Below are 21,579 nucleotides of genomic sequence, written 5' to 3' on the forward strand. Positions count from 1 at the left end.
CGTTCGAGTATTAGCGTGTTCGAGATGCTCGTTACTAGAGGCGAGCACCACGCGATGTTCGAGTTACTTTTACTTTCATCTCTGAGACGTTAACGCGCTTTTCTGGCCAATAGAAAGACAGGGAAGGCATTACAACTTCCCCCTGCGACGTTCAAGCCCTACACCACCCCCCTGCAGTGAGTGGCTGGCGAGATCAGGTGTCACCCGAGTATATAAATCGGCCCCTCCCGCGGCTCGCCACAGATGCATTCTGACAGAGATCAGGGAAAGTGCTGCTGATGCCGGAGCTGCTATAGGGAGAGCGTTAGGAGTGATTTTAGGCTTCAAGAACCCCAACGGTCCTTCTTAGGGCCACATCTGACTGTGTGCAGTACTGTTGAGGCTGCTTTTTGCAGTGTTGCACTTTTTTTTTTGTGTATCGGCCGTGCAGAGCATTGCGTCCTGCAGTAATTTTACATAGTCCAGGGCCAGTAGTGGTGGTGAGGCAGGGACAGTGAAAGACATATCCAGTCTATATAGGCAGTGGGCTTTTCCAAAAAAATTCGGGAAAAAAAATCTATTTGGGCTGCCTGTGACCGTCCTGACTGTACTGCGTCTCTGCTGGGGGTAGTTGTCCTAATTCATACGCAGCCAGCTAAGTGTTACAGCAGGCTTGCGTAAAATTCTTTCCTGCCTCTGCGTTGCCTCTTACACTTAGGGCCAGAAATATTTGGACAGTGACACAAGTTTTGTTATTTTAGCTGTTTACAAAAACATGTTCAGAAATACAATTATATATATAATATGGGCTGAAAGTGCACACTCCCAGCTGCAATATGAGAGTTTCCACATCGAAATCGGAGAAAGGGTTTAGGAATCATAGCTCTGTAATGCATAGCCTCCTCTTTTTCAAGGGACCAAAAGTAATTGGACAATGGACTCTAAGGGCTGCAATTCACTCAGAAGGCGTCTCCCTCGTTAACCTGTTATCAATTAAAGGGGTTGTCCCGCGGCAGCAAGTGGGTCTATACACTTCTGTATGGCCATATTAATGCACTTTGTAATATACATTGTGCATTAATTATGAGCCATACAGAAGTTATAAGAAGTTTTTCACTTACCTGCTCCGTTGCTAGCGTCCTCGTTTCCATGGAGCCCGCCTAATTTTCGGCGTCTAATGGCCAAATTAGACGCGCTTGCGCAGTCCGGGTCTTCTCCTTTTCTCAATGGGGCCGCTCGTGCAGGATGCCGGCTCCGTGTAGCTCCGCCCCGTCACGTGCCGATTCCAGCCAATCAGGAGGCTGGAATCGGCAATGGACCGCACAGAAGCCCTGCGGTCCACCGAGGGAGAAGATCCCGGCGGCCATCTTCAGCCGGTAAGTAAGAAGTCACCGGAGCGCGGGGATTCAGGTAAGCGCTGTGCGGATTTTTCTTTAGGTCCCTGCATCGGGGTTGTCTCGCTCCGAACGGGGGGGGGGTTGAAAAAAAAACAAACCTGTTTTGGCGCGGGACAACCCCTTTAAGTAGTTAAAAGGTCTGGGGTTGATTCCAGGTGTGTGGTTTTGGATTTGGAAGCTGTTGCTGTGACCAGACAACATGCGGTCAAAGGAACTCTCAATTGAGGTGAAGCAGAACATCCTGAGGCTGAAAAAAAAAGAAAAAATCCATCAGAGAGATAGCAGACATGCTTGGAGTAGCAAAATCAACAGTCGGGTACATTCTGAGAAAAAAGGAATTCACTGGTGAGCTTGGGAACTCAAAAAGGCCTGGGCGTCCACGGAAGACAACGGTGGTGGATGATCGCCGCATACTTTCTTTGGTGAAGAAGAACCCGTTCACAACATCAACTGAAGTCCAGAACACTCTCAGGGAAGTAGGTGTATCTGTCTCTAAGTCAACAGTAAAGAGAAGACTCCATGAAAGTAAATACAAAGGGTTCACATCTAGATGCAAACCATTCATCAATTCCAAAAATAGACAGGCCAGAGTTAAATTTGCCGAAAAACACCTCAAGAAGCCAGCCCAGTTCTGGAAAAGTATTCTATGGACAGATGAGACAAAGATCAACCTGTACCAGAATGATGGGAAGAAAAAAGTTTGGAGAAGAAAGGGAACGGCACATGATCCAAGGCACACCACATCCTCTGTAAAACATGGTGGAGGCAACGTGATGGCATGGGCATGCCTGGCTTTCAATGGCACTGGGTCACTTGTGTTTATTGATGACATAACAGCAGACAAGAGTAGCCGGATGAATTCTGAAGTGTACCGGGATATACTTTCAGCCCAGATTCAGCCAAATGCTGCAAAGTTGATCGGACGGCGCTTCACAGTACAGATGGACAATGACCCCAAGCATACAGCCAAAGCTACCCAGGAGTTCATGAGTGCAAAAAAGTGGAACATTCTGCAATGGCCAAGTCAATCACCAGATCTTAACCCAATTGAGCATGCATTTCACTTGCTCAAATCCAGACTTCAGACGGAAAGACCCACAAACAAGCAAGACCTGAAGGCTGCGGCTGTAAAGGCCTGGCAAAGCATTAAGAAGGAGGAAACCCAGCGTTTGGTGATGTCTATGGGTTCCAGACTTAAGGCAGTGATTGCCTCCAAAGGATTCGCAACAAAATATTGAAAAAAAAATATTTTGTTTGGGTTATGTTTATTTGTCCAATTACTTTTAAGCTCCTAAAATGTGGAGTGTTTGTAAAGAAATGTGTACAATTCCTACATTTTCTATCAGATATTTTTGTTCAACCCTTTAAATTAAACGTTACAATCTGCACTTGAATTCTGTTGTAGAGGCTTCATTTCAAATCCAATGCGGTGGCATGCAGAGCCCAACTCGCGAAAATTGTGTTACTGTCCAAATATTTCTGGCCCTAACTGTACATCACCGCTGTCATCCTGTCCAGAGTGAAACAGTCTGCAGTAATTTTACATAGTCCACGGCCAGTAGTGGTGGTGAGGCAGGGACAGTGAAAGACATATCCAGTCTATATAGGCAGTGGGCTTTTCCAAAAAAATTTGAGAAAAAAAATCTATTTGGGCTGCCTGTGACTGTCCTGACTTTACTTCGTCTCTGCTGGGGGTAGTTGTCCTAATTCATACGCAGCCAGCTAAGTGTTACAGCAGGCTTGCGCAAAATTCTTTCCTGCCTCTGCTGTGTGTTCCGTAAGCGAAGTCAGCCTCCAACCACAGGCCAATAAGCGGCACATTTAATTACAGCGTTCTGTTTCTGCACTACTGGTAATACAGCATGCTGAGGGGTAGGGGTAGGCCTAGAGGACGTGAACGCGGGCGAGGACACGGAGGCCCAAGTCAGGGTGTGGGCACAGGCCGAGCTCCTGATCCAGGTGTATCACAGCCGACTGCTGCGGGATTAGGAGAGAGGCACGTTTCTGGTGTCCCCACATTCATCTCACAATTAATGGGTCCACGCGGTAGACCTTTATTAGAAAATGAGCAGTGTGAGCAGGTCCTGTCGTGGATGGCAGAAAGTGCGTCCAGCAATCTATCAACCACCCAGAATTCTGCGCCGTCCACTGCTGCAACTCTGAATCCTCTGGCTGCTGCTCCTCCTTCCTCCCAGCCTCCTCACTCCATTACAATGACACATTCTGAGGAGCAGGCAGACTCCCAGGAACTGTTCCCGGGCCCCTGCCCAGAATGGCCAGCAATGGTTCCTCTCCCACCGGAGGAGTTTGTCGTGACCGATGCCCAACCTTTGGAAAGTTCCCGGGGTCAGGGGGATGAGGCTGGGGACTTCCGGCAACTGTCTCAAGAGCTTTCAGTGGGTGAGGAGGACGATGACGATGAGACACAGTTGTCTATCACTCAGGTAGTAGTAATTGGAGTAAGTACGAGGGAGGAGCGCACAGAGGATTCGGAGGAAGAGCAGCAGAACGATGAGGTGACTGACCCCACCTGGTTTGCTACGCCTACTGAGGACAGGTCTTCAGAGGGGGAGGCAAGTGCAGCAGCAGGGCAGGTTGGAAAAGGCAGTGCGGTGGCCAGGGGTAGAGGCAGGGCCAGACCGAATAATCCACCAACTGTTTCCCAAAGCGCCCCCTTGCGCCATGCCACCCTGCAGAGGCCGAGGTGCTCAAAGGTCTGGCAGTTTTTCACTGAGAGTGCAGACGACCGACGAACAGTGGTGTGCAACCTTTGTCGCGCCAAGATCAGCCGGGGAGCCACCACCACCAGCATGCGCAGACATATGATGGCCAAGCACCCCACAAGGTGGGACGAAGGCCGTTCACCGCCTCCGGGTCCCAGGGAGCCACCCATGCTGTGGGTCCACAGGGACTTCACAATAGGGAGTTGTACCTGCCTGTGTCTATGAATTAAAAACCCCGGTCAGGTTGGGGCATGCAGTGTCGGCCGAAGCCCACCTGCATTTAATCTGACATTAGCTCTGCTGTCCAGGGCACTGCAATGGGATACATTTATGTACAGCCGGTGGGTTCCAGGGAGCCACCCATGCTGTGGGTGCACACGGAATTCCCATTGCGGAGTTGTACCTGCCTGTGACTATTTATAAAAAACCCACGGTCTGACTGGGGCATGCAGACACCTTGACAGAATGAATAGTGTGTGGCACATAGGTTCCCCATTGCTATGCCCACGTGTGCAGCTCCTGATGGCGGTGGCACAGGATTATATTTCTCATTGCTTCTGTACAGCATTGTGGGCTATCGCCCCACCCCTTTTAAAGAGGGTCGCTGCCTAGCCGTGCCAACCCTCTGCAGTGTGTGCCTGCGGTTCCTCCTCATGGCAGACGCACTTATAAATAGACATGAGGGTGGTGTGGCATGAGGGCAGCTGAAGGCTGCGCAGGGACACTTTGGTGTGCGCTGTGGACACTGGGTCGTGCAGGGGGGGTTGGGCAGCATGTAACCCAGGAGAAGTGACAGCGGAGTGTCATGCAGGCAGTGATTGTGCTTTGTTGGAGGTAGTGTGGTGCTTAGCTAAGGTATGCATTGCTAATGAGGGCTTTTCAGAAGTAAAAATTGTTGGGAGGGGGGGGCTCACTCTTGCCGCTATTGTGGCTTAATAGTGGGACCTGGGAACTTGAGATGCAGCCCAACATGTAGCCCCTCGCCTGCCCTATCCGTTGCTGTGTCGTTCCCATCACTTTCTTGAATTGCCCAGATTTTCACAAATGGAAACCTTAGCGAGCATCGGCGATATACAAAAATGACTTCAATGGGGTTCGTTACTCGAAACGAACCCTTGAGCATCGCGAAAATTTCGTCCCGAGTAACGAGCACCCGAGCATTTAGGTGCTCGCTCATCTCTAGTCAACATACATTGACCATAGTTCCAGGGCTATCTTTTTCTGCCCGGCATAAAAGTGCCAAGCCGAAATGAGCTATCTTGGCCAGCCGGGTGCTTTTTCACGGCAGAAAATCGCCCGTCTGATCTGATGCATTGGAATCCAATGCATCAGATGGGTAGCGTATTTTGTCCGGACGTGAAAACGGCGGTCGATATACGCTCGTGTGAATAAAGCCTAAAGAACACAATATAAAACATAATTATTGAAGGGGCACTCTGGTAACTTTTTCGTTCCATTCATTATGTAGTTATTATCTAGTACATATAACTGCGCTGGGTTTACCTTGGTTAGTTATTGCTTCCTGTCTGGAGCTCCTGGCCTCTTTCTCCTCAGATGGTCATGTGATCCCAAGTCTAACTTGCTCAGATTTAGGGCTTATTCGGACATCCGTATATCGGCCAGGTTTTCACGCCCGGCCAATATACACTGTCGCTCTCTGCAGGGGGTGGAGGTGGGATGGGCCGGGAGCAGTGCACTCAGCCCCGCCCCCTCTCCGCCCCTTGCCACTATTTGCAATGGGAGGGGGCGGGGTGGACCGTAGATCCGCCCCTGCCCCCCCCCTCCAATTGCAAAGTGTGGCAAGGGGAGGAGAGGGGGCGGGAGCTCATTGCACTGCACACAGAAAGGCTGAAATATGCAAGGAATAGGGGATTTTCAGTTTGTGAATACGCTGTATATTGATGGACCGAAAACAATCTTACCAGGCCCATCCCCATAAGTTCTTGACTTAACTTTAAAAATATTATTAGCAGCCTATACAGCTGAATGAAGCTGTAATATGACGCCATTAAAGGCTTTAGTACCTCCATACACCGCAAATACAGAAATATATAGACATCTTTTTCTGTCTGCATCCAACACAAAAAAACACTGCATTTGATTTCACGTGAATAATAATTCAATAATACTCCACTAGATGCTGCATTCTGGAGGTATTCTTCCTTTTGAAGTATTACACAATATGAGGCACCAGAGCGCAGATATGAATAGATCCTGAAAGATCACATTTAGGAGAGCAGGTTTTTACTTTTCCAAACATTTCCTCTACTTTCCATTTGTCAGGGTCTGCTTGTAATATTGCATACTCTTGTATAGAAAGGATGATAGTATTATAGCATTGATACCTTTATCGGCTAACCAGAAAAATTATATAAGCAAGCTTTCAAGGGAGCTAAATGCTCCTTCATCAGGCTTAAAGAGAACCTGTCACATGCCCACAGCACCATAAACTAAGTTACAGTGCTGTTAAGGGACTTGATGGGGAGCCAGGTTTTGTGGTTTTTATACTCAACCACTCCTGCGATCTAGTGCTATCACCCAGTGAAATTGGCGTGCAGCATGAAAAGCTGACACATTTTAAAGTGCCCTGCGCATGGGACTCTGTTTTTCGTCCGGCGTGCAGACTTTACAGACAGACGTCACGGGAACCAGGAAGTGAGTGAGTATGAAAAATACATCACCGGTCTCCCTGTCACATTCCCGAACTGCACCATTGTAGTAGACATGATGATTAGTTAGCGTAAAATGTCTATTGATTTGTATAAACTAGATGTATTACGCAGCTGTAATGATTTAACTCTGTAGAGGCTAATGGCCACACAATCTCATTATGGTAATTGCTGGACAATGGCAGGGTGAAAGATGTGTGCTATAACATTAGCCTAATGTAAAGTTCCTCTGCAGCCTCTTAAGGGTTAAAGTCACAATGCTATACTATAAGACTGAAGAACTGTATCCACTTTGGGCATTTTCCCAGCCCTCCCCCACCCTCAACTTCTGAGACAAAGAAGCTGCTTTTGCCTGACCACTTGTTGAGGAGACAAAGACTCACTCATACACTGGACTTGAGAGCGGTGTGGGGAGGGGCGGGGGATTCTATATGCCCCAACGAATGAAAATACAATATGTTATTGATGTAATATGTTATACGCCCATAAAGAGCAGTTATTATGTGTTTCAATAAACCTGAGGCTCTAAGCATTGTACGCCCAGATCCAGTTTTAGACCCGAGAACTATAGCCTGTGTCTGACTGGTTATTGCAAGGCGTGCGCATGCCATACTACATAATTAGGAAGCTACAGAATACCCCAGAACCTGCTGGAGAAATTCCATACAGTACACCATAACGTAGTTTATAGTGCTGTGGGGAAGTGACAGGTTCCCTCTAAGACTGGGGCTATAGAGAGACTTGCTGTAGCACGATTCAAATTTTAATGAATGACAGCTGCAGTCCACAGGAGCGCTCTCAGTTGCATGCAACTCACAGCATTCCCCTGGACTGATAATAACATTAGAAAGGAGTGATACAAAAAGTCTCCATGTAGCCCCAATCTAAGGCCTTAGTCACACGGGCGTTTTTTTGCGCGATTTGCGGATCGCATGACGGATGCGCATCCGCAAATCGCGTGACCGGGGCCAAAAAAATCGCCCGAAAAATCTGCTCCTAGCCGCATTTCATTAGAAATGGGCTGGAGCTGTCCAGCGCATTGAATTCAATGGAGCCGGCAATACAGCCGCCTCCATTGAAAGCAATGGGCTGCCGGCGAGCGCAGGATGAATTGTCGGGAAGGGCTTAAATATATAAGCCCTTCCCTGCAATTCATCCAGAAATGTGTTAAAATAAAAAATATATATATACTCACCTTGTCCCGGCAGACGGAGTTCAGAGCAGCCGGCCTGCAGGGGGTGTGAGTCAGACTTGCCTCTGAGCCAATCAGGGGCAAGTCTGACTCACACCCCCTTCACACCCACTGCAGGCCGGCTGCTCTGAACTCCGTCTGCCGGGACAAGGTGAGTATATATATATATATATATATTATTTTTTTTTTTTTTTTTTTTTTTTTTTTTTTATTTTAACACATTTCTGGATGAATTGCAGGGAAGGGCTTATATATTTAAGCCCTTCCCGACAATTCATCCTGCGCTCGCCGGCAGCCCATTGCTTTCAATGGAGGCGGCTGTATTGCCGGCTCCATTGAATTCAATGGGCAAACATCGTTCTTCTCTGCCACAGCTGTTACAGCTGTGGCAGAGAAGAATGATTTGTCTTCTATATGTTCTCAATGGGGTCGGCGCTGCTGCCACCGGCCCTATTGAGCGCATATAGAGAAGAGAACAGGAATCGCAGATAGGTGCGAGCTGCGATTTCTGTTCTATAATTTATCGGACGAGCGCATAAAAAGCGCTCATGTGTCCGATACCATTGCAAAGCAATGGTTTTAAAAAATCGCCGGACGCATGCGCATGCGCAAATCGCGCGGACAAACGCCCGTCTGACTAAGGCCTAAATCAAAATCCTTTGTGTGGAACTGCAGTTTCTTCATGTGCCAATCATATTACCCAAGAGATGGTGATTTTGTAAGCTTCCTAACCCCCAAGCATAAGTGTCTGATAGAAACTCATATTATATATTTTAACTCAGTCAGTGAGGACCTGCACAGAGGAGGGGCCCAAGCTGAACTGTTACACCAGGGCCCACAAACCTTTAGCTGCGCCTCTGCTCCACAGTCCAGAAGAGTTGGACATTCTTACACATGTAATACATTTTAAAAACCTCAATTCTCTGTATGGGTTTTAGCTTGCAGGTGCCACTTACATGGACGTTCATCAGGCTGGAGGAGGAATAAATTTTACAGTGGAACATACAGAAAGTGCTTCAGAAGAAGAACTGTTCTGTAGCTTTAAACAACGCCTAGAACGCATGCTCAGATCTGGAACCACTGTAGTTGAGTGCAAGAGTGGATATGGATTAAAACTAGAAACAGAACTAAAGATGCTGAGAGTGATTGAACGAGCTCAGAGGGAAATGGATATCGGCATCTCCTCCACATACTGTGGGGCTCATTCTGTACCAAAGTAAGACATATTAATGGCATATTACTATGACATATTAATGTATGAAGTCTACCGTTCTAAACAGTTCATTTCATTTCTAAACTGGATAATAACAGAACATAGGTGCTTCCTCTCTCTCTCCCTCTCTCCTCTCCTCCTCTCTCCTCCAAGCCAGCCACAAACTACCGTTGACGTGCGCAGCGGGGAGGGGTCAAAACTGGGGTGGGGTCGAACACGGCATGATGCTCACTCGAGTAGTGAGCACCATCAAGTATGCTAATACTCGAACGAGCATCAAGCTCGGAAGAGTACTTTTGCTCAACTCTAGTGCCATGCCATGAACACCATTCTTGTTTGGTGTTTTTCTAATAGTAGACACTTGAACAGGGATTTTTTTTGCCTTTTTTTCGTACATAGGTCTTTTGCTGTTAAAATATAGAAAATTGGTTGCAGTAAAAGAGCATACGATTAGAGATGAGCGAACGTACTCGTTTCGAGTAATTACTCGATCGAGCACCGCGATTTTCGAGTACTTCAGTACTCGGTTGAAAAGATTTGAGGGGGTGTCGGGGGGAGGCGTGGCGGCGCGGGGGGTAGCAGTGGGGAACAGGGGGGAGCCCTCTCTCTCTCCCCCCCCCACTCCCCGCTGCAACCCCCCACTCACCCACGGCGCCCCCCGAATCTTTTCGCCCGAGTACAGAAGTACTCGAAAATCGCGGTACTCGGGCGAAAAAGGGGCGTAGCCGAGTATGCTCGCTCATCTCTACATACGATCCATCTAATCTGCCCTTGTTTCTTTTTTAGTTCTCTCTGAAGATAGCTCTATGCTCATCTCACACATGCTTGAATTCACTTATTGTTGATTTTCCAATAATGTCTGCTGGACGTTTGTTCCAAGCATCTATTACTCTTTCAGTAAAATAATATTTCCTGACGTATTTCCTCTCTGAACATGATTTATGCATGTAACATATAAAAAGGTTTAAATCATGTCCCCTTTCTACTTTCTTTTCTCCAGGCTGTACAAATTACGTTTGTTTAAGTCTTTCCTGATACGTTTTGTTCTTGAGACCTTCCACCATTTTTTTTAACCCGTCTTTCGACTCGCTCTATTTTATCAATGTCTTTCTTTAGAAGAGCCCAAATAAGTTGGGCTACTCTACAAGCATTTTCAATCCTGTTAGTGTAGTGCAATGGAAGATGGTGATGAATGAAATTCCTTAAGTGCTACCAGCCTAGAGGACGACACAATTGTGCAACGGGGCATGAAAATGTGTTGAAAAGGAAGATGCTGGGCTGAATGGCGCAACTCTTAGTAGTTGACAATGGAGGTTTTATATCCTCCTAATGATCTATTTTAATTATGAACTAATAAGTAGTTGAATCAACTGATGTTTGTGTAGTTCAGCGTGATGCATGACCAGGAGCTTTCTTTGCTATTTAGACCACATTGATTTATCTGATGATATTTTATGATGATATGGTTCTATGGCCTGTAAGTTAATTTTATGTGTCATGCATGTATTTTAGTATTTATACATATTTTACGATACATTTCGATTTATTATGAGAGCAAGTTTTTTTTAGGAGTTTTATGCAACTTTTAGTTTGCGGTAACAGTCAATTTCCGGTTTTATCCTCTTATCCTCCTATATTTAGATAAGTCAGTAATTTTTAGCAGGATGGTTTTTAATTAATTTTGAGCTATGGATTATAACTAGAGATGAGAGAGTATACTTGCTAAGGCACATTACTCGAGCGAGTAGTGCCTTGGCTGAGTATCTCCCCGCTCGTCTCTAAAGATTCGGGGGCCAGCGGGGAGCGGCGGGGGAGAGCGCGGAGGAACGGAGGGGAGATCTCTCTCTCCTTCTCCCCCCCCCCCCCCCACTCCCTGCCGCAACTCACCTGTCACCCGTGCCGGCCCCCGAATCTTTAGAGATGAGCGGGGAGATACTCGGCTAAGGCACTGCTCGCTCGAGTAATGTGCCTTAACGAGTATACTCGCTCATCTCTAATTATAACCATGCATTATGATTCTCTGATCATAAACCAGGAAATATGAATGATGATTATGCATTATGATTATGGATTATGAGTCTAGTTACAAATTGTAATTATGGACCATAGGCTATGAGTTATAATATATTTTGAGCAGATTTTTAGAGTTGCCAAGTACATTTGAATCTATTGATCTGCTGTTTTATGTTCTTTAAAAATAATGCATTGCATATATTCCTTTATATTAACTTCTCTCCTTGGCTTTAGGTTTCACCTTTCTTTTTCTTCCTCTTCGCTGACTTTAGGTCTACATGAAATCCTTCTCCTTCAGGACAATATGATAAGAGGGACAGCATGCTCAGTTCTCCACAGACAGCACTGATAACAGCTGATAACATTCTTTAATAGCTGCTGTCCCATTAGAGAGCACAATAGTGATGTATTTAGACAACAGACCACCCGCTGTTCTTCAAATGTATGCAATAAAGTACTAAAGGGCTGATTAACCCATAGGTACCTATGCAAAATCATCACTCAAAACTGTTAGTTTCTGATGAATTTTGAGCGATCATTTGTGCGTGTAAATGCACCTTTATTCTTGTAGAGAAAGAGCCAAGAAGAATAAGCGGAGGTTGCAGTCTAGATGGGTGTATTTCTCCCCAGACTCCGTCCTGTATTGTCTGCCCACAATTTCCTGCTTTCTTTATACCATTTGTTATCTGGTCTCCTAGCAACATTTATAGGAATCTGCAGATCGAACGTATCTATAGAAATCAATGGAGCTCATATGGGCGGAATCCACAGTAAAATAGAACATGCTGCGATTTTTCTTCTCGCAGAATCCGCAATTCCTACCCTCAAGCGTGAGCAAACTGGTGAAAGTCAGTGCGTTTCAATGCCCTCATATCATACGTGCAGACAGCGATCGCAGAATCCGCAATTCAAATCTGATTGTGTGAGACTGGCCTAATTAAGAGTTGCACCTCTCAGCCCAGCATGCTTCCTTTCTGTAAGTGAGGTCTACAGAACAATATTCGAAATGTAGTCTCACCACAGCTTTATACAGCAAGATCACAATTTCCCTTTTACTACTGGTTAGACCTCTAGCTAAGGAACTGAGCATCCTATTTGCTTTTACTGCTGCCTGACCATAATGTGGACTCATTTTGAAGCTGTCAGAAATCAGAACCCCTAAATCCTTCTCTTCAGAAGTCCTGATTAAAGGTGCCTTCACACTTTTTGTGCGATGCGTTTTTAACATTATTGACATTTGCGTTAAAAACGCAGCGATATCGTGATTACAAGTGTGAAGGCACCCTAACACAGAACAAATTCTTTCATCTGTAACTCAGACACTAGATCCCTATTTGTGAATACTAAATCTAGAATGCTATCTTCTCTGGTTGATGACCTAACAAGTGAACTGTTTTAAAGATGCTCCTTTAAGTGTCTGCATCAAATTCCTGCTCCTGCTTGTAAGTGCACTAGGTATATTCCTGTCAACATCAAGCATGTTGAAGTCATTCATTGTTGCAATATCTCCCTTTTATTGCCATTTGAGCAATTTCATCAGTCCTTGGGTCCTTTTTCACCTCTTTCAGGGTTGTGTATTTTGCTCTTGGAGAGATCTTAATGGGACACCCACACTTTGGAAAAGTAGGAACACCCTTGAAGTTTCTCCATGCATAGATAATTTGTCTATCTGTGGATTGATGTATACCCAGATCTTTAATAATGGTTTTGTAGATAACATGTCTTATGAAAGTTGTTTTCATCAAGACATGGTTCAAACTGACCAAGATTTGTCAGTAACCAGGCTTTGTATGCCTTTATTTAATTGGAAAATCTCCTGTGACACCCACACTTCCAAGTGCCTCTCCTTAATTGAAACACCTTATGTCAAATTATGCCAAGTTTTTTGTTATAAGTTTAGTTAGATTGTCTTTGTTTATTGTTGTGACTTTTTTTGCAAGGGTATCAGAACTTGTGGAGAGGTTTAGTAGATTACAATTACAGCATTTGCAACAAACCAAGCACTAAACAAAAAACATTGCTACTTATGCAAATGCTCTTTTCTTATTCCTCAGAGGAAAAAGTGCAAAAGAAGCCACGGATGACATAATAGAACATCATCTTCCTGCCTTGAAGCAAATGGCTTTAAATGGTGAAATTCATGTAGACAATATTGATGTCTTCTGTGAAAAAGGAGTCTTTGACTTGGAGTCCACCAGACGAATTCTTCTTGCTGGGAAAGCCATCGGCTTACATCTGAACTTTCATGGAGACGAGCTTAACCCCATGAATTCAGCAGAGGTATTTCTTTGACTTTTTCTGATTTCAAACGTACTCTATTTGTATGGCTCCAACTGTTATAGATTCAGAGGTACCTATACTACCTTCTGATTTGTAAAGTGCTGTGGAATATGTTGGCACTACATAAACAAGTAATATTATTATTGCCCATTAAGATCTATACGTTTTTTGTATTACATCTTACAATGTGAAAATCAGGAGAAAGCAGCTTATAGATATGTGCCTATCCAAAACGAGCAAGGTGCTTTGTGATCATTTTGTCACGACTGCTACATCCAAAGCTTATGAATGTGAGGGGAGAGCTATGTTTAGCAACTAGATCTGTATCCTATCCGAGTCGTATTGTGTATGACACCTTAACCCCTTAACGCTCCATGATGTACAGTTATGTCATAGAGGTTTGGGCTTTGCATGGAGGAGACTTGGGAGCCGACCCCGCTCCCTACAGTGCAAATGCTGGCTGTTTCTTACAGCTGACACCTACCGACAACAGCTATGATCAGCATTCATGCTGATCGTGACTGTTAACCTTTTAAATGCAGCCATCAATTCTGACAGCAGCATTTAAATGCCCCAATCAGAGTTCGGCGATCCCGAATGGCCCCCTGCAATGAGATTATGGGGTACTTTTTGATTGCCAGGGTTGCCATTGCAGATTGCCTATCAAACCATGCCTGTGACGTGGCTTGTCAGATCACGGAATGATGTAATACTATGGTATTACATCATACTGCAGGAGCGATCAAACATTGCAAGTTCATGTTCCGGATGGGGACTAAAAAAAAATGGAATAATAAATAAATAAAGGGAAATAAAAGTTTTTAAAAATTATTTCCCCATATTTATAATAAAGAAATCTTAATTTAAAAAAACCCAAAACATATTTGGTTTGGCTGCGTCCATAAAAGTCCAATCTAAAGTAACGTTTACCCCACATGGTGAACGTTGTCAGAAAAAATTACACGTCAAAATTGCACTTTTTTTTGGTCACCCTGTCATATTTTGGTCAGTCCGTTATATGTGCTCCAAGAAACTACAAAATGTACCCACAAAAAACCAAGCCCCCACACAACTATGTTGTCAAAAAAAGAAAAAAAAGTTATGGCTGTCAGGTTGCGACAGAAAATAATTTTTTTTTCCAAAGATATTTTATTTTTTAAATTAGTATAGCAAAAAAAAAAAAAACCATATAAAAACCAAAAATGTAAAAAAAAAAAAAAAGGGCCACGACCTTAAGGGTTTTCCCAGAGAGCACCATCTGTCAGTTACACAGATACACCGTGATCGGAGTGGAAGCCTCAGCTCTGACCCCTGTATAGTGGCCAGCGCATGTAACTATAGGCCCAGCTCTCATTGAAATTAATGGCACCTGCACCTGCAATTGCAAGTGCCGACTCCTTCACAGGGTTCAGAGCAACGGCTTTCACTCCGACCAGGTGTATCCTGGGACAGACAACGGGCGCTGCCTGGGAAACACCTTTAAAACTAAGCCTATAGGGTGCAGAATACTTGGCTTGAGTTCATAGTGTCCACTATGTTTGTATAAATGTACTAGAAAAACAAATTCATGCTTATCTATATAAAGTATTCAAAGGTTTTTCATTAGGATGTTTTGTTGATCTTTGTATTTTCTTATACAGTAATATACATTCTCTAATACAACATTATTATATAACATTATTATAGCAGTATTCTTGTGATCATGTTGCAACATTTTCTTTTTGTGTGTACTATTTAACAAATTTCATATGTTGTTTTGACCTTTTTACTGATATTGACTTTCCTTATCAGTGCCCTGTTATGTCAGTGGTCAATGAAAGCTCATCCCATAATTTAATGCTGCCTGCTTCTTTGCTTGAGTATAGCAAACAGAGATAGTCATAGATCAAGGTAATTTCAGTTCTACAGGTAGATTTCCCAACAATGAAACTTGCTTTGTACCGTGTTGTTTTTCTTCCTCCCTAAAGTGGATGTGTATATAACAGAAAGTGACCTACTGTATAAATCAAGTTTTTATGTTCAAACATATTCTTTTAAAGAATTTTGGTGCTCTTTTTTGTTTAATTTTTGATGTCGCAATCTGTTTTAAAATGGAAAAATCTTGCACGTTTCATACTGAGCACTAAGCCTAATAATAGGCTGATACTGTTAGGTTGGGGATTGGCTGGGTGTGAAGTTCGCCAGCCAGCCAATCCCCACTGGTCTGCTGCATATATATAGACCAGCCCTATGCTAGAGGAGGCTGGTTTCCCGACACCCTGGTGTTTGCTCTATGCATGGTGTCCTGTGTCTTGTGTGAACAGTGACTTGTTCTGTATATCTTTGTGAGTGGCCAGCCGTGAGTTGTGGACAGTCCTGTTCTGTGTCTGTGAACAGGGAGGTGTTCATTAGGTCTTCGCAGGTGGCCAGACATGAGGTGTGAACAGCGACGTATTCTGTATGTCTGTGCAGGTGGCCGAACTAGGTGTATGAACTGTCCTGTTCAGTGTAAATGGTGTTCTGTGTGGTATGCAATCCCTGGTGAGCGTGTTGGTGTGTCCTGCTGTGGATCATTTATCATCTAAGACGAGGTAGATCCTCAGGTTCCAGCGTGGGGCTGTCCTTATCGGGCAGGTTTCCTGGGGTTAGTTGTCTTGTTAGAGGAGGGACCCACAAGACAACAAAGACCCTTGAAGTGGGCTTGCGGACTTAAGTGTCTTGGCCACTTCGCGAGATAATTCCTTGTACATTCTATAGCAATTCCATCTTTTATGTGTGCAGGTATGTATGGTGAGTGTCTTGAGTGTTTGTCAGTCGTTGGTGTATGTCTGTCCATGAGTATCGACTTCAGATCGCAGTTCTGCAGTTCACGAATGAAGGAGACTTAACAGATACTACTTGTTCAGCAGAGAAAACTTTTCAGCAGTTGTCTCATCAGCATAGGCAGGATTAGAATGAAAGCACAGATAGAAAGATAGATAACACAGGATTCACAATAGATGATGCCACCGTATGTCTATTTTTCTCCCTGCACAATGATCCATGTACATGTCAAAGATCAAGTCCACAACTTTTCCATAGAAATCGATGGCTCCTCCTCTGTCCATTGTGTCTGTGAGACTGCTGTACAGCATATGTGTAAATGCTGTTAACTGCAGCTCAGGCAACATGGCAAATCCTATAAGCCATGGCAAACAGAATAAAAACCTCAACAATCAGAAATTAAAAAGATTAGAAAAAGGAAAAATGGTTTGAACTAATAAGAAAAAAAAATATAGGTGTTCACAATATATGGGCATCAAATACTATACAGTAAAATGTATATACATTGTCGGCAGGGGTAACATTTAGAAAAGTATTCATTTTCTATTACATGTCTAGTTCTACAATTGAAATCTAAACTCTACCTGGGCTCTTAGGGTGTCCCAAAACAAACTGCTTTGTGCTATTGACATCCTTAACCTGGCTGCAGTCAGTACACAGAGATTAAAATGGGATTTTATGTGTTGGAATATTATCAATTCCTCAGATGCTATACCTACAGTTCTTACTGTAAATGGGGGATATAAGAAAAAAGAAAATGTGTAAGGATGGTACTGCCACTTTAAAACTTAAACAGCTAAATGGTAGGTGGAGAAGCTGTAGAGGGGGATGAGTCAATGAAGGAGAAAGTGAGGACTGCAGTTAGAGAAGTCATCAGGAGTGGTGGAGAGAGACTGGGTGATGGCGCAGAGGTGAAAGTCAAACAAGTGCAGTGGAGAGAGTGGAAACAGTTTGGGTTGAATGAAAAGCGGGAGAGATTGGAGCTGGGCAGGATAAGCCTGTGGCAGACCCCTAGCAGCCAAGATAGTATTTGGGACTACGCTACTTAAGACTTAAAAAAGATTAGCAGGCGAGAAGTGGCAGAGTTGAGCAGCAATAGGCCCTTCTGTTCCCCTTGGCAATGAGCAGGTCACTGAGTGGCAGCTAGAAGTAATTCTGTTGCAGCATACCATGGTGTCAAAAAGCACTGTAACAAACCTTTATTCCTCCATAAAACAGCAACATTTCAATCACAAAATGTGATCTTTCTCAAGCCACTCTTCCTTGTGATCATTCTCAAGTAGGTCAGTGAGTGGTGGATATATACCTTTTCCTGCTTTTATAGGCTAGGATATCACAAGCACTTAAAGGGGTTGTCTCGCGAAAGCAAGTGGGGTTATACACTTCCGTATGGCCATATTAATGCACTTTGTAATATACATCGTGCATTAAATATGAGCCATACAGAAGTTATTCACTTACCTGCTCCGTTGCTGGCGTCCCCGTTGCCATGGCTCCGTCTAACTTCGGTGTCTTCTTGCTTTTTTAGACGCGCTTGCGCAGATCTATCTTCTCCATTCGGCTTGGCTCGGCATCACCGGCATTTTGGCTCCACCCCCCTTGTGCGCATCATCGCGAAGCTCCGCCCCCGTCACATGTGCCGATTCCAGCCTCTGATTGGCTGGAATCGGCACATGTGATGGGGGCGGAGCTTCACGAAGACACGTACAAGGGGGCGGAGCCAAAATGCCGGTGATGCCGAGACGAGCCGAATGGAGAAGATAGATCTGCGCAAGCGCGTCTAAAAAAGCAAGAAGACACCGAAGTTAGACGGAGCCATGGCAACGGGGACGCCAGCAACGGAGCAGGTAAGTGAATAACTTCTGTATGGCTCATATTTAATGCACGATGTATATTACAAAGTGCATTAATATGGCCATACAGTAGTGCTTAACCCCACTTGCTTTCGCGAGACAACCCCTTTAAGAGAACCTTGTTTGGTAGACTGCCAAGCAACTGGATTACAATTGCTTCCTTTTTCCCTGCAATTGCCCATAGAAATATCCATATAAAGACTTGAATGTTATCTGCCTTCTGGATTACATATTTCATAATAACTGTTCCCAGTGGATTACAAAATCCATTGTTTCTATTTGTACAATTCTAGAAACTAACTTATTTCCTAGAAACCACTTCCATGTAGATAATAAAAAAATTGTGTTTTTAGTATATCTGTTGTCAATATCACCTTTTCAGGTAATAAATTGTTCAGCATCTCCTATGTGGTCACTATAGCAGAAAAACTAAAGGGTTTTTGTGCATTTTTGTGAATGATGATCATTATAAGATGTATGTAAAGTCTCTCAGAAATGTTAACCACCCTTATCTCGTGTATTTAAGTGTGCCGTGTAGGCAATCTCTGAAACTTATAATTTAATTATCAAAATCAGATACATTTAAAGGGGTTTGCCAGCTCTTCAATAGCTAATTGGCAAGGTTTCACCGCACGAGACCCCAGCTGAACAGCTATTTGCTGGGCTGCTGTCACCCTATATAGAGTAGGAAGCAATGGCTCCATACGTTGTGCAATGGCCTGGTGTGGTATTGCAGGCACAGCTCCCATTCACTTCACTGTCCCATTCGCTATCTGCTTCCTGTTCTGTATAAGGTGACAGTGGCCTGGCAAACTGCTGATCTGCCAGGGTTCCGGATGGAAGACCTGTGCCAATCAGCTATAGATGACCTACTCTTTAAAACTGATAACCTACTTGCAAAGCTGGAAAAACGTTTAAAGAAGTATTCCCAACTTATTCTATTAATATAACGTCACTTTATGTACCATTACTTTAAAAATGGGGGCTGCAACCTTTGGGGCTCACACTGATCCTGAGATTGAAGGGATCACACTGTAGTTCCCTATATAGCAGGTGGCCAGAGCACAGCTGTACATGGAAAACAGTGATGCAGTGCATCACCTGCGAGGAGTCCCCTTCGTGCTCTAGGTAAACTCGGTGGGGGTCCCAGAGATGTAAACCCCATCGGTCATATGTGATGCCATGTCCTAGTGATATGCAATCACTTCATAAAATGGGAATATGGATTTAACTGCATAGGAACATAATGGCAGACATGGTAAACCTGATCTGTTTAATGCAACAAAATGTCTGTAAGTAAGTCGTGCTTATATACGAGTGTGTAACTACAATAAAATGACCCGAAAGTTCCAGGGTTTCACCCTTTCATAAAAAAAGAATAATGAAAATTGTATGGATACTTCGTTATCATATACAACTCCACCATTCTCTTTGTCACAAACAACTTAAAAATCTTGATATTTGACTCAATATAGACCATCCCAATTACATAATGGTACCAGATGTCACAAGGGGATAAGGTTGCAGTTATCTCTGCCATTTAACTTTCAGACTAGAAGAAGTACGGCACACTCGTAACAACATTTAAGTAAAAGTATTTGGAAAGGTATAACTGATAAATAACAATAGAATGCAGCTCGGTGTAATTTATATTCTAAGAAGTGACATTTTTGCTATTTTTAAATCAATAGCTCAATAATATGGAGGAAAGTGATCTTGACTATCTATATAATTATTATATCTAATGACTTTGTGTTTGAATTTGATGACTATTTTCCAGCTGGGTGCAGAACTAGGAGCACTTGCCGTTAGTCACTTAGAAGAAATAAGTGATGAAGGGATTTCTGCTCTTGCTGCTGCAAAGTGTTCAGCCATTCTATTGCCTACAACTGCTTACATCCTGAGGTAATGGTCATGCACAGTCTTGTCATGTATGGTCTTAAAAGCATATTCTGGTCACAGGTCGTTTTTTCAGGTCTTCACCCATCCACACTGCCGCTTCATTCATTTCCATGGCGTAGACAGAGATAAGTGGCTATGTGTCTATGCCATTGTGTGGAATAGAGCCACTGCTGTGCATGTGCAACCAGCAGCTCCACTCCCCACCACACTATGGGAACAGGGGCCTGTGTCTTGAGCTGTAAAATAGGGGGCATGGGTCCCTCATTCTTGGGATCGGTGAGGGTTCCAGCGGTCGGACCCCCATTGATCTATCAGTTTTCCAGTGGATAGGTAAAAACTTGAAACAACGATCTACAACCAGAATATCCCGTTAAATAGGCACTGCACTTTTAAAAAACATGTGCTTAAGTGATAGCAAATATGATAACTCGCAGAAGTGTAAATCACTTTATTTACTTAAAATCACTTTTTGTGTTGAAAAATCACTCAGGGTGGCCTACTAGAGGACCTCACTTAAGGCCCTTTTACATGCAACGATTATCACTCAAAACTCGTTCAAATGGCTGAAAATGAGTGCCAATCGTTACATGTAAACGTGGGCATCGTGCAATTTTCGTTTGAATGATGGATTTTAGTTCACTTAGAATCCATCATACAGCCGCTGAAAGACTCAGCAAATACATTCCATTTGAATGCATTTCGCTCATCTTTCAAAAGACTGCAGGATGTTCTCCCTGCGGCATGTTTATACTAGCGCAAGGAGAACAATGGAATGTGTCTGTAGCGTTTTTGCACAGCTGGGTGTGTATTTAAACACATGCTGGGCTCTGCAAACAACTCTTGGGGGTCCTTTTACATGCAAATGAAAATGATCAAGTGTTAATGACCATTGACGCTTTATGCAAACACTTTTCACAGACACTGCTGCAGCTAATAGTAAATTATTTAATGTCTCATCACTGCTGAAATCAAATATACACTGCTCAGTACTGCTGTACACCGTTCTCTATGCTGCTGTTACTGTAATATGCTACAGAGGAACAGAAAAGAAGATATCTTGCTCTTCTGTGTGCAATGTATAGGAGACATCATAGCAGCTAGTCTCCACTCACCAGTTCAGGCAAGACTGAGAGAGATGGAATTTGCAGGGGAAAAAACTGCTAAAAAATGTAGGAAACCAGTCATATAATGACCATAAATGATGTTATTCCTCATATATACACATGACAGCTAATTCTGATAGTTGTGCCAATGTCACTTGGATCCACCCTATTTTCAGTCTTTTTAAGATGGCCACCACAATCTTCTAACTAGTAGTTGGAGGCACTTCACACTAATCTTTGATTAGCCACCAATGATCATTTGAGAAGTACTGGACAATTGGAGAGCAGGTGTAGTACATTAGTAGTCTAACACACACTACCAATGCATGCACAGTATGCACTGGGTAGTCAAAAGACTGCAGTGGCCATTTTGGAAGAACAAAATCAGCTTGGGTACCAACTTATCTTAGGGACAAAGGCACAGAGGATTGATAGCAGGTAATATAACTCCCC

General features: G+C 43.9%; 1 protein-coding gene across 1 annotated transcript in view; it reads left to right on the top strand.

Moving 5' to 3' along the window:
- The window catches only part of AMDHD1 (amidohydrolase domain containing 1), a 33,769-nt gene that overhangs the window by 5,573 nt on the left and 6,617 nt on the right, over positions 1-21,579 (top strand). Inside the window, exons 4-6 of the mRNA XM_066589867.1 lie at positions 8,899-9,176; positions 13,241-13,466; positions 19,902-20,026. Coding sequence (XP_066445964.1) covers positions 8,899-9,176; positions 13,241-13,466; positions 19,902-20,026 — 629 coding nt within the window. The remainder of the gene's footprint in view (positions 1-8,898; positions 9,177-13,240; positions 13,467-19,901; positions 20,027-21,579) is intronic.

The sequence above is a fragment of the Eleutherodactylus coqui genome, chromosome 2, assembly GCF_035609145.1.
Source record: "Eleutherodactylus coqui strain aEleCoq1 chromosome 2, aEleCoq1.hap1, whole genome shotgun sequence".
NCBI lineage: Eukaryota > Metazoa > Chordata > Amphibia > Anura > Eleutherodactylidae > Eleutherodactylus > Eleutherodactylus coqui.